This window comes from Sorex fumeus, unplaced genomic scaffold, assembly GCF_029834395.1.
Source record: "Sorex fumeus unplaced genomic scaffold, SorFum_2.1 ptg000151l, whole genome shotgun sequence".
Taxonomy (NCBI): domain Eukaryota; kingdom Metazoa; phylum Chordata; class Mammalia; order Eulipotyphla; family Soricidae; genus Sorex; species Sorex fumeus.
In genome coordinates, this window is record NW_026606208.1 from 324,559 (window position 1) to 338,829 (window position 14,271).

At 52.4% G+C, this 14,271-nt stretch overlaps 1 protein-coding gene across 1 annotated transcript in view; it reads left to right on the plus strand.

Annotated features, from left to right (window-relative positions):
• LOC130016296 (O-acyltransferase like protein-like) overlaps positions 1-14,271 on the plus strand; it is a 47,139-nt gene that overhangs the window by 18,638 nt on the left and 14,230 nt on the right. The window contains exons 4-8 of the mRNA XM_056106971.1: positions 562-640; positions 3,393-3,534; positions 7,795-7,982; positions 9,233-9,412; positions 9,948-10,050. Of these exons, the coding sequence (XP_055962946.1) occupies positions 562-640; positions 3,393-3,534; positions 7,795-7,982; positions 9,233-9,412; positions 9,948-10,050 (692 nt within the window). The remainder of the gene's footprint in view (positions 1-561; positions 641-3,392; positions 3,535-7,794; positions 7,983-9,232; positions 9,413-9,947; positions 10,051-14,271) is intronic.

Here is a 14,271-nt window from a genome sequence, read left to right on the forward strand (position 1 = left end):
TCTTTTTTCTCTCTCTCTTGATCTAAGCATCTATTTATTCCCAACGCATAACGATGTCTGTTCTGCTCAATGCAGTCACCATTCATTGCATACACCTCAGCTTACTTTCACTTGCTCTCACGTGATCTGAGTATTTCAGAATTGTTTCATGTGCCAATTGTTACTGAATAATTAGGTTGTTCCCAGCCTTTGATTGTTAAAACCAGTCAGCGGTAATTGTCTCTCTACAGGCCTCCTGGGCCTGGGTGTGATTCTTCCCTCAGGAGGGGGTTTCACAGGGGTCCACCGGCTCTTCAGGACTTGTGATATGGCACAGACATGCTACGAGATGGATTATCTCCGCATGCCGCTGCCTTTCGAATCAGTCCCTCGGGGAAGTCTGACACGTTACCGAATTTCCCTGTCAGTACAGGTGCCTGAAGCGCAGAGCCCGGCTGGGAGCGGGGCCACGTCCACAGATGCTGGCAGCCCTCTGCCCACCCTGCTCCCGACAGACCCTGACGATGCGTTTCTGCCTGACTTGGCTGAAGAGGCTCAAGGCCGCTGTGCTCTGTCTTCCAGGACGGCACCGACTACAGCGTGGGGGTGTGCGTCCCTGACTCTTGCTCCAAAGAGGAGGTGACAAGGATGTCTTTGCTGGGTAAGTGGAGATACCTGCCAGAGGGAGGGTGGTCTCTGCAGAGGTGGGGACCCTCAACACTGAAGCAGCACCCCAACACTGCCCCTCCCCTGCTCAGGTCCCCGTCATCACGACGGGGGCTCCTGGTTGACCCTCGCTTCTTAAAGCCTGGGCCGGAGAGGAACACCCTGCCGACAAGAAAAGGCCTGCACTGGGTGTAGCAGCTGGATGCTGACCACGGCCCACACTACCATGAAGGAATTTCTGCTGTGGTCCTTCTGAGCAGGGACTGTGTGAGGGAAGTGCGTTGTATTAGACTGGGGACTGGCCCTGGTTGTCACCTCCTCGCTGTGGGATTCTGGGAAACAATCTTCTCGAGTGACAGCCTCTTCCAGGGCCCAGAGAGGGATGGACGAGACCTTTCAGTCTGGCCTGAACTCTCTGGGACCTTCAAGGTAATTCTGGCTGGGGCCCTCCAGGATCTAAATGCCTGTTAGTCCCCAGGGAAACGGGTCTGATTTCCAGAGTCTTTCAGGATTTTCACGAAAAGAGCTTCCGGCTTAAAATGGTCACTGTGATTGTCTTTCTATATTAACTTTTTTTTTTCCTTTTGGGTCACACCCGGCAATGCACAGGGGTTACTCCTGGCTTTGCACTCAGGAATTACTCCTGGGGGACCATATAGGATGCTGGAAATCGAACCCGGGTTGGCCACGTGCAAGGCAAACGCCCTACCCGCTGTGCTATCGCTCTAGCCCCAAGTATTTATTTATATAGATATGACATGTTCATATATATATATATTAAGGTAAGATGTGTAAGAGGTTAAACAGCAAGTTTCAAATGTCGGTATCTGGGGCTGGAGTGATAGCATAGCAGATATGTCATTTGCCTTGCACGTGGCCGACCAGGTTTGATTCCCAGCATCCCATATGGTCCCCCCAAGCACCGTCAGGAGTAATTCCTGAGTGCATTAGCCAGGAGTAACCCCTATGCATTGCCGGATGGGATGTGACCCAAAGGGCAAAAAAAAAAAACCAACAAAAAAAACCCCAAATGTTGGTATCTTCAGAAACATTGATGAAATGTTGGGGAAAAAAAAAATGCTTAAGCCAGGGGGCCGGAGTGATAGCACAGCGGGTAGGGCGTTTGCCTTGCATGCGGCCGACCTGGGTTCAATCCCCGGCATCCCATATGGTCCCCTAAGCATCGTCAGGAGTTGTTCCTGAGTGCAGAGCCAGGAATAACCCCTGAGCATCGCTGGGTGTGACCCAAAAAGAAAAAAAAAATGCTGAAGCCATGTGCCACAGATACTCATTGAGAAAGTCATGATTCTTTGACAGTTTTGAGATCCGTTAAATTAAGTAGCTAAATACTTGTGCAACCATGTAAGAAATGTTGACATTACGCCTTTGCTTTCTTTATCATCGATTTGAAGGAAAAGACTGTAGAACAACTTCTTTATCTTGGTCTGTCATTGAACATATGGTTTTATTGTTTTTCTTTTTTCTTTTTGGATTCGAGCCCACACCTGGCAGTGCTCAGGACTTCCTCGTGGCTCTGTGTTCAGGACTGAGTCCTGGTGTGCTCGGGGGACCCTGTATAGTGCGGGGGAATAGGACCCCAGGGTGGCTGTGTGCAAGGCAATCGCCTTCCTCGCTTTTGAAAGGTGTTTACCTCATTTTGAAAGGTGTTTCCCAGTCAGCCTCATTTTTTAGGTGAATACAAACACGAGTGTTCACCAGAGTTGAAGTCAGAATAAAATGTCACTGTCACTGTCCTCCCGCTGTTCATCGATTTGCTTGAGTAGGCCCAGTGACAATGTGAGACTTGTTACTATGTTTGGCATATCGAATATGTCACGGGTAGCTTGCCAGGATTTGCCGTGCGGGTTAAAAATAATTATGACCCATACAGGGGGATTTTGAGGAAAGGGCACTGGTGCAACAAGTGGGAAGAGTCTTTGGGGTTAGAAATGGAAATTCTCTGGGTTGCCCACAGCAGGGCGGTGATTGTTTCTGGGGGTTCTGAGGCAGCCGGGGACAAGCCGAGCGGAGGTCCAGCCTGGGATTCTGCCAGGCATCCTCCAGCCCAGCCTCGCGGGTTTCGGGGGGTCCTTCCCAGCACCTTCAGGGTTCCTTTCGTTTTGCAGACCCACTTTCTCACTGGGGGGCTTGTCCCAGATCTATTTGAGCAGCTGTGATGTCTTAGCTGGTGTTCACAGTCACCTGAGGCACTGTGAGGGCTGGAGAGTGAGACTGGAGTGGCTGGGAGCATGCGAGGCCGGGGCCCACGCTGCGTGGGCTGAGTTAGGTGCTCCCATCGCAGCTCTGGCGCCAGCTCGGGCCCCCCATAAGCCAGAGATAGTGAACATTAGCTGCACTTTTCAGGCAAGTTTTGCTTTTAGAAATCACAGGCACGAAAGGAGGGTCCCTTTCTTGATCATTGTATGACTGAAACGTAAGCACAAAAGTTTGTAAGTCTGTAACTGTACCTCATGGTGATTCATTTAAAAAAATTTAATTAAAGAACTCAAAAAAGAAATCACAGGCACGAGGGCTGGAGAGACAGTGCAAGGGGCTGTGCACACACTCAGCATGCAGGAGGCCTGGGCTCAGTGACCAGGACGGTCCCCTGGGCCCCGCAGGGAGTGACCGTGGCAGAGCAGGGAGCTGGCTGTGGCCTCGGATTACCATAGCGGGGAAGGAGCGTAGACAAGCGTGTTTACTGCAGACGCGGGGATGGCTAATACACCTTCCTTTCCTCCCGGTAGGTATTTTGAAATTCCGAGGCGCTCCGTTTGAGGCCCCTTCCCTCACTCTCTTTGCACAGAATTCTTCCTCCTTGGTTCGCAGGCGTGCGGCCAGGTGTGCGTCTGGAAAGTTCCCCCTGGACCTGTTTGCAGCCGTGTGTCTGTGAGTCACTGTGTCTCACCTCAGGTCGGGGCTGGGAGCTCTGTGTGGGGCTGTCACTTGCTTGCTTGTGCTGACCGCCCTCACACCACAAAATACCATACTCACACCACACCATAGTCACACCACACCACACTCACACCATACCACATCACACTCACACACCACACCAATCACCCTATACCACACCACACTCACACCACACCACACTCACACCACACTCACACCACACTCACATCACACCACACTCACCACATTCACACCACACTCATACCATGCCACATCACACTCACCACACTCACACCACAGCACACTCACCATACCACAGCACACTGACACCACACTCACATTACCCTCATACCACACCACACTCACACTGCACTCACACCACACCACACCACACCACACTCACACCACACCACACCACACCGCACTCACACCACATTCACACCATACCACACCCATACCACATCACACCACACTCACACCACACTCACACCACACCACACTCACACCACACCACACCGCACTCACACCACATTCACACCACACCACACCCACATCACACCACATTCACACCACACCACACCCACATCACACCACACCCACCCCACACCACACCACACTCACCACATTCACACCACACTCATACCATGCCACATCACACTCACCACACTCACACCACAGCACACTCACCACACCACAGCACACTGACACCACACTCACATTACCCTCATACCACACCACACTCACACCGCACTCACACCACACCACACCACACCATACCACACTCACACCACACCACACCGCACTCACACCACATTCACACCACACCACACCCACATCACAACACACCCATACCACATCACACCACACTCACACCACACCACACTCACACCACACCACACCACACCGCACTCACACCACATTCACACCACACCACACTCACATCACACCACACTCACCACATTCACACCACACTCATACCATGCCACATCACACTCACCACACTCACACCACAGCACACTCACCACACCACAGCACACTGACACCACACTCACATTACCCTCATACCACACCACACTCACACTGCACTCACACCACACCACACCATACCACACTCACACCACACCACACCGCACTCACACCACATTCACACCACACCACACCCACATCACAACACACCCACACCACACCACACCACACTCACACTACACTCACACCACACCACACCACACCACACCGCACCGCACCGCACTCACACCACATTCACACCACACCACACCCACATCACACCACACCCACACCACACCACACTCACACCACACCACTCCACACCGCACTCACACCACATTCACACCACACCACCCTCACATCACACCACACCACACTCACACCACACTCACACCTACACCACACCATACCACACTCACACCACTCACACCATACCACACTCACAGCAGACCACACCACACCACCTTACACCATACTCACACCATACTCACACAATACCACTCACACCACACCACACTCACAGCACACCACACCACACCACACTCACACCACACCAGACTCACACCATATTTACACTACACTCATACCACACCACACCACACCACACCACACCACACCACACCACACCACACCACACCACACCACACCGATAGTTCCTTTGCTGAATGCCCAGGGCTGCCTTGCAGGGAGGCATCTACATTCACTTCAGTCAGAGCACAAACCTGATCAGGGAGGGAAGGGGCTGCTGAATTGGGGGGATGTGTTTGTTCCCCAAATATTCCTGCTCCTCTCCTGGGCTGAGGATGCATTTTTTTTATCCAGGCCTTGCCTTCTCCCACAAATGGTGTACCCGGGCTTCAGCACTTGTAAGCAATGCTCTCTCACTAAAAAAGTAACGAAGTAAACACCCAGACAGACAAACAGCAACAAACCTCACCCATGCAGCCCCTGACGAGAAGCTTCCTCATCTGTATCCTCGCTGCCTCCAATCTCCAAATCTACCTTGACAAAAAACTGGCACCCATGAGGGAACTAAACGAATTGGCTTTGGGTACATGTAAGAATTTGGGAATGGGAGTTTTCCCCCAGGTTCATCTGTTAAATTAACCCCCACTCCTCACTCTTCCCCACAACAATTTTAGCTGCACTCTTGATTTATTGTTATTTTGTTTTGGGGCCACCCCTGCACTGCTCAGGGTTACTCTTGTCCCTCTGTTCAGGGCTGACTCCTGCCAAGGGCCTCAGGGGACCCTATGCAGTGTAGGTAGCATTGAACAGGGGTCAACTCGCCCCTTATGCATGTACTATCTCGGACCCCTCATCATTCATTTTCACTGTCCCTATCCTCCCGTTGTTAATTGATTTGCTCGAGCGCATCCAGTAACATTGTGAGACTTGTTTGGCATATCGAATACATCACAGGGAGCTTGCCAGGCTTTGTTTTGCGGGCGAGATACTCTCAGTAGCTTGCCGGGCTCTCTGAGAGGGGCAGAGGAATCAAACTTGGGTTGGCCACGTTGGCTGCTTGCAAGGCAAACGCCCTACCTGCTGTGCTATCGCTCCAGCCCATCTTTCATTTTAAGGTTTATTATTAGATATAAAGACTATGGATCCTTAGTCTTATCAGCTGCAAATATTTTCTGCTGTGTTTTGGTGATTTTTTATTGTGTTGATTTATGATGTTTTGGTAGTTTTATTTTTTGGTCACAACTTGTGGTACTCAGGGATTACTCTGATTTTGTGCTTAGGGATCACGTTGATGAGGCTCAGGACACCATAGCAGTATAGGGGATCAAACCTGGGTGGTCACGTATAAGGCAACTTTCTTTCTTTCTTTCTTTCTTTCTTTCTTTCTTTCTTTCTTTCTTTCTTTCTTCCTTCCTTCCTTCCTTCCTTCCTTTCTTTCTTTCTTTCTTCCTTCCTTCCTTCCTTCTTCCTTTCTTTCTTTCCTCCTCTCTCTCTCTCTCTCAGTTTTTTCTCCTCCACTTTATTTAAACACTGTGGTTTACAAAATTATTCATGATGATTTGTTACTAGGCATTCAATATTCCAATCCCAAACCCACCAACTCTACCACCTTCCCTTCACCGCTGTCTCCATTTTCCCAACCACCCCTCTAGCCTGCCCCCATAGCAAGCCCACAATAATTTATATTACTTGTTACCCATAAATGGCTAACAGAATGATCAGAAAATATTTCTGTAGGTGAAAATTGTTGTGTCTCCCCATGGGGACGTGAAGCCCTGGTCTGAGGGTTTACTAAGCGGTTGTTACAAGTTACGCTTCTGTGCTAATGTTTGTTACTCAAGAATGGTTGGCTTCATGTACATCCATCCGATCTGGTGTGCCCCTACTGGGATGTCAGTGTTGGAGGGTTTGGAGATGTGACATGTTGCAGAAAAGTCAGAATATTGAACTGGGCGATATGGCTGAAGGCAGGACATGGCAGAGCTGTGGGTGTGGGAGCGGCAGCTGGGGCTCTGTTAATGGGGTGTCTGGCCCGCCCCCCTCCTGAGATATCCCAAAGGTCTCAGTTGAGAATGGGCATCTGAGAAGTGACCAACTCCTTACAGTGATAAGAAGGTGGGCTAAGTATTGGCTGGGGATAGAGAGCATGCCTTGCCTGAGTTCTATCCCTAGCACCAAACACACACACACATGCACACACACATGCACTCACATGCATGCACACAAACGCACACACATGAAGGCATGCACACACATGCACGCACATACACATGCACATACGCACACACCAAAACAAAGCAAACAATTTTAAGGAGTTTGATAAGATCTATTAATGTTTTATCTTGCTTTTTGATTTTTTTCTTCCCCATTTCTATATTAGAATTCCATTTCCAGGAGTCAGCGAGCAGTGAGGCTCCGCGTTAGGGCTCTTGCCTTACGTTTGAGGCCGGCTTGGGTCTGCAGCGCCTCACGGTCCCCAGAGCACCCAGGAGCAACCCCTGAGGCCTGAGCTGAGAGGGATCTCCAAGCATAGCCAACCCCCAGAAAAGCCACCCAGGATCCGGTCGGGGGCAGAGCGCCCCCAGCGGCGGCGCCGGGCCCTGCAGGTGCCTGGTCGGGATCCATCCCACGCTGCCCATCACTGAAAGGATGGATCACTTCCGCCCTTGCAGTGGGCCGCATTCGGGCAGGGGCTTTCGCCGTGTGTGTATGGGGGGGTCCTGGCGGCTCTGTTAGCGTCTCTGTTGCCACTGGGTCAAGCCACTGCTTTACTCTCTGCAGGTTCTTCACCCTGCTGGGTCCCGCCCTGCCTCTGGCTGGAACCTTCTATGTAGCCTTCCGGGGCGGGGCAGCATCTTCCGAGCCCCGGGCACCGCCAGCCCATTATGGGAGCCTGCACCTGAGCGACCGGCTGCGGAGCGGGCAGAGGGACAGCACGCTGGGCCCAGGGGTCCCCAGCCAAGAACGAAGTAGGTATCGCAGCTCCCCGGCGACTCCGGGGCTTCCCTCCCCTCTGCACCCCAGCCAGCCTCACATGTGCTCAGCTTGCAATGCAGCATGGTCTCCCATGTGTCCCTGTGCTCCCTCAGAGCGCGTGCTGTGCTTGGGGTGCACTGGACAAGCCCAGCCCCAACGACTCTGGGTCACAGTGTCCAGCGCGGCAACCACACAGTCGACTCAGGACCTCCTGTCTCTCACGAGGAGAATGGTTTCCAGAGAAACCGAGGCAGGGGAGTGAACGGATTAAGCCTGGCTGGGTATTCCAGGGCCAGAGTCCCTTTTCCAGGCAAGTAGGGGTGTGGCTGAGAGCAGTGTCACCTGGGTTGTGTTTCAGTTAAAAGTTAGGAGTGTTCAGGGCTGGAGAGAGAGTTCAGCGAGGAAGGCATTTGCCTTGCAGGAGACCAACCCGGGTTCTGTCTCCACCATCCCATATGGTCCCCTGAGCACTGCCAGAAGTGATTGCTGAGCATATAGCCAGGAGTTATCCCTGAGCATCACCAGGTGTAGCTCCCAAACAAACCAAACCAAACCAAACCAAACCAAACCAAATTCAAACCAAAAATTATGTCCTCCTGCTCACGTGGCAAGGCAAAAGATCACGCACCTACTTGCACACACTCTGAAACAAGAATGGCCACAGATTTTTAGAGCATGTGCATCTGGGTCAGGCAGGTTGAGGTGCATAGTCCAAACAGGGCCATAAAAAGCGATCAGGGGCAGCCCAGAGAGATAGTGTGGTAGGTTGGCTAACTTGCCTTGCATGTGGTTACCCCTGTTGGATCCAATAACCAAAATAACAATAACTATTTGAGTTTTGGGGGCCACACCTGGCCATGTTCCTGGATGTTCCTGGCTCTGTGCTCTGAGTGACCCCTGACGATGCTTGGGGGACTGTATGTGGTGCTGGGATTCGAACCAGGGTCTGCTGCATGCAAGTTCTCTCCCTCTCTGTCTCTGGCCCCGCACGCTCATTTTAAAATGAGGAGACAGGCTCCAGGAGTGAAGGGGCCTGCCTGGGAGTCTGGATCCAGGTTAAGTGGGTCGTGGTGGGGAGGAGGAGAGGAGTAAAACATTTTCCCAGGGCCTCAGACGGGTCAAGAGGGGACCAGAGGAGAGATCAGGGCCGGCCCGAGTGTGCAGAGAGCAGGTTCTCGAGGTTGTACCGGGCTGCTCTAAGGCTGGCCACGGCATGAGCAGTCACACCTTTGCTCCCACCCAGGGTTCCCCGAGGCCGTGGCCCATGTGCTGATTTGCCTTTCTTGGCAGAAGAGTGTGTCGACCGTCTGGACGCCGGAGACACCCGGAAGCACATGCCCAGCACTGGACGGCATCCGGGCCTTGAGTCTCCTCTGGGTCATGTCCGGGCACACCGCTCAGATGACCGCGTGGCTGTCTTTGGGTGCGGAGCCTTTCTGAGCCCTTGGAATGGGAGTGGGGGGTGACTCTCCCACGGGGGTTGTCACAGCAGGAGAGCAAGAGACTACAGGCTCCCATCTGGTTTAGAACCAGAGCATTATTTCCCACGGCGGGTCTGCGGGTGGTGTCCAGAGGCTGCAGGCTGCCTCTTAGGCTACCTCAGGTGACCCCCTGTCTCCCGAGTTTCACATGCCTGGCCTCTAAAGAGCTAAGGTCCTTCACCCACTTCCTTTCCCGTGGGAGAAGCAGCCAGACTAAGCATTCACAGTCTTCTCCAAGAATTCACCCCGACGTGGTGTCCAGAGGGGCCAACCACATCTCAGTTTGGGGCGGGGGAAGCCATGAGAGTCCAGAGAGGGCCTGTCTTGGCCACCAGCGTTGATGCCCAGGCCAAGATGACCTTTCAGGGGATCATGGGATGGATGCACTCGACCCCCGATACAATTGCACGATGTTGCTCTTGAAACCCCGCAATTTCCTCACACTCAAGAGAATCTCCTTTCCCGCATCTGTTCCAGATAACGTGCTCGAGTGGAAGAGCAGGGTCCCCCGGAGCCCGCTGCACCTCTACTCGCGGAGTGGCCCCTTCTACCTGGCCGTCGACACCTTCTTCCTCATCAGGTGACTCGGGGTTTGCTCTGCTCTGTGCCTGCTGGTACCTGGGGCTCTGTGTGTGTGTGTGTGTGTGTGCGCGCACGCGTGCACGCATGAGTGAGTATGTATGTGTGTGAGTGTATGTGTCTGAGTGCGTATGACTCTGTGTATGAGTATGTATATGTGAATGCATGTATGAGTATGTGTTTATGAGTGTGTATGTGTATGTGTGTGAGTGTATGTGTCTGAGTGCGTATGACTCTGTGTATATGTATGTATATATGTATATGTGAATGTGTGTATGAGTATGTGTTTATGAATGTGTATGCGTGTGTTTATATACCTGTAATGAGTAGTGTGTATATGTGTATGTGTGTATGAGTGTATGTATATATGTGTGTCTTTGAGTATATGTATGAGTGTGTATGTGTGTGTGAGTGTATGTATATACATTATGTGTGTGTCTATGCGTGTATGTATGTGTATGTATGAGTGTATGTGTGTGTCTGAGTGTGTTTGTGTTTATATGTGTATCTGAGTATCTGTATGTGTTTCTCTCTGTGTCTGCATATGTGAATGTGTGTGTGCCTCTGTGTATATGAATGTGTGTATGCCCCTGGGTGTGTGTGTGTGGGGGGTATGCCCTGTGTGTGTATGTGTGTCTCTGTGTGTGCATATGAGTGTGTGTATGCCCCTGTGTGTGTGTATGTGTGTGCCTCTGTGTGTGTGTGTTGTCTTTCTTTAGTGAGTGAAGGGACTAGCTCACTGTCACCCCTGCGCCCTGCTCTATCTCGGAACCCTCCTGCTGTCACAGCGAAGAGGAAGCTGGAGAGACTGTTGGGGCCGAACAACGGAGCCTCTCCCGAGTGACCCACACATCCTGTTGATAAGCTCGCACTCTGCGGCAGCGAAGGCGCCACGGGGGCAGCAGAGAAGCAGCTCCCGCCAGGCGGCTCCCGCTGCCCTTCACCGCAGCCCTGGGTGGGGAAACGGGCCCACCCAGCTCTTGGCGCTGTGTGTGTGTGTGTGTGTGTGTGTGTGTGTGTGTGTGTGTGTGTGTGGGTCATAGGGCTGTAAGCCCAAAGCGTGAACAGTCATTTTCTGCAAATCTCAATACCTTAATACAAATTGATCGAGGGGCTGGAGATTGATCGAGTACAGCGGTAGGGTGTTTGCCTTGCTCATGGCCGATCCAAGTTCAACCCTTGGCATCTCATATGGGTCCCCCAAGTAACTCTTGAGCACAGAACCAGGTGTAATCCCTGAGCATCATCAGGCATGGACCCAAACAAAAACAAAATAAAAAAATTGAATGAAAAAATGAAAAGAACCCCCCAACACTTCCTAATTTGATTTTGCTCTTGATCCAACAAGCCAAGTCCATAGAATGATCACGATCACGATTACGATCATCCTGTTGTTCGTCAATTGCCTCGAGCAGGCACCAGTAATGTCTCCTTCTTCCTAGCCCTGAGATTTTAAAAGAGCCATATTCAGTGCTCTTTCAGGGCTAGGAGAACAAGATCTATCATTGTTACTGGTATTTGGCATATTGAGTCCATAGAAACATATATATATATATAAATGTGTGTGTTTATGCATGAATGTCCATATGCACACACTGCATGGCCATATATGTAGGAGAATGCACACACAGGCATGTGGCTTTTATCTGCGTGCATGCTGCATATGTGTGTGTGCTGGCTCAGTCAGCCTTGGAGGATCAGGGTCCCACGCAGGCTGGTGGTGCCCAGGTCAGCCGTGCTCGGTGGCACCTGGGCAAGGCCCATGGTGCTTGGGGGTTGCCTGTGCTCCAGCCCTCTGAGCCCTCTCTAGCTTAGAAAGTTTTATTTTGGGGGCCCAGGAATTGAACCAGGACCTCACACACACGAGCGAGGCAAATGCTCGACAGCTGAGCCTCATCCTTGGCCCCTGAAACGGCCTTGAAACGGTTTCCTCATGGGGTGCCAAGGCTCGGCTGTGGTGGTTTCTCCGCATGGAGGAGAGAGAGGAGTCCGGATGCCACACCCCGTCTCCGAGACAGCTGCTCCCGCCAGTGCCGCCAGAGGGGCGAGTCGGGCCATGTTGGCAGCAAACAGGGCGATGATGAAGGCCATGGGGCCTTCAAAGGGGGAGGAGCTGGCCTGGTGGGGGGGGAGGGGCCCAGGTGTTGGTGAGGGCCTAGGGTGGGTGTGTGTGGGGGCGGTGCGGGGCGGGGATTCTGCCCCCAAGCACCAGCCAAAAGAACAGAATCCTGTGGGTTAGTAAACACAAGGCCAGAAAGGCTCCCTGTGCTGGGCAGGCCGTGTGGGCAGTGCCCCGGGCGCCAGGAGGCAGCTGAAAGCACAGATGCGGGTGGCGCAGCCAAGGGCCAAGCTCAAGCTGGAGAACTGCCCCAGGAGGGAGGAACGAAGGTCAAGAAAGGTGCTGGGCCATCAGGGAGACCCCAGAAACGCCCTCGACCCCCCTCTAAGATCCTAGTTCAGAGGCCAGCGCTGTTTCCTGGTTGTTAGAAATGCAGAGTCTCAGGCCCCACCCCAGACTCTTGGATTTTACACCCTGGCCTGTTACTAGGCCCCGGGAGATTCTGCCACTGCAGTCTGAGCCTCAGACGATGAACTCCGGGGTGGGGGGTTTGTTGGGGGGCTGGCAGTATGGAACCAGATAAACCTATGCTCCCCCCCGCCCCCCCCCCCCCCCCCCGCCATTCTCTGTCAAAGTTTCCTCCGTCTTTATCTCTGTTCACTTCTATTGTTCATTGCCAATCTTGGTCGCTGTTTGTTATTTTTACAATTTTCTTTTGATTTCCTGTTTTGGAGGGCAGGGTTTGGACTATACCCAGTGGTACTCAGGGACTATTCCTGGCTCTGTACCCAGGGGTCACTCCTTGCGGTGCTCAGGGGTCCCCTATGGTACCTGGGATGGAACTGGGGTTGGTCATATGGAAGACAAGTGCTTTAACCCTCCCCAGTATTATCCCACTGGCCCGACATTTGATTTGGTTCAAAAAGGACACATGTGCCTTTAAACCAAAACTGCATTTGAACATGAACGTAATTCTAATAGCCAGAAATTGGTATTGCCACGATGCCAAGCTGAGCAATCTTCTATCCCATACGATTCCCACCATCTGTCTATAAGTGAGAATGGAAACCGCACGCATCTTTACAGAGACCACGAGATGATGTTTGCTGACAAAGAAGCTGCTTCATCTTCAGAGAGGAAATCTGGGAGCACGGTCTCCCCAGCGAGCAAACTTAGAGTCAGACCCCGACGATGTTTGTGTTAGGCCCAAACCAGGTCTTGACCACGATGTCACTCTGTTTATGCTGATAGGGTCAGACACCCGCCATCAGTGGTGCTCTGGAAGCATCGCTGCCTCTCACGCCGACCTCAAACGTCTCTTTCTAATGTGTTATTTTTGGTTGTTCCATCTAAGTCTCGGGATCTCAGTCCCTGAGCTGGTTCTCTGCCCAGAACCTCTTCATTCCTCATGGTGCCTCGTTAGTTATGAGAAGGGCCGGGCAGCCCGCAAAGGAGCAGTTAGGAGTGAGCTTGTTCAGGCCCCTGACTCCCACTCTCCTGAAATGACCAGGAGGCTGGGGTGGGGCTGTCTGTGCTCATCCCTACCCTGTCATGCTCCTGTAGAAGGCCCAGAAACAGAGCTCCTGTGAGAGAGAATCCCGCTTGCTGTGATTCAAAAGAAAATCTCCCTGGCAGGGGAGAATATTCACCAATCCTCCTGGGTTCATCTCCAGTCCAGCCTCCCCAACCCTCCCTGCCCCCAGTCTTCTTTTGGGGGATAGGAAAAACACGGGTTCTTGAGGGGACACCCACAGGCAGAAGGGTATAAATGCCAAAGGGTCCAGAGGCGCTCGTACACTTGTCTGCTCTGACATGAGAGCTCCGCAGTTAGCCCTGCTCAAGTGCTTTCTCCTCTTTCTGTTATTTTGGTCATGGTGGGGATGACATCACCCTGGTGCTGAGGCCGAGTGGTGCTTGGCGGGGCTTGTAATGTGGGAATGAAACCCAGGCCTTTCACGTGCTCTCACAGTTTCCCAGTTACTGCCCCCCTGCTGCCTCCCGCCAAGCTCCCTACCCCCACCCAAGGTCTAGTTTTCTTTAGCTAAAGATTCTGGGTGTAGCATTTATCAGCAGGTACCAGATGAAGAATCTTTGGTTTGGGGCCACACCTGCAGTGTGCAGGAATCACTCCTGGCGGTGCTCAGAGGACCCTCTGCAATGCCA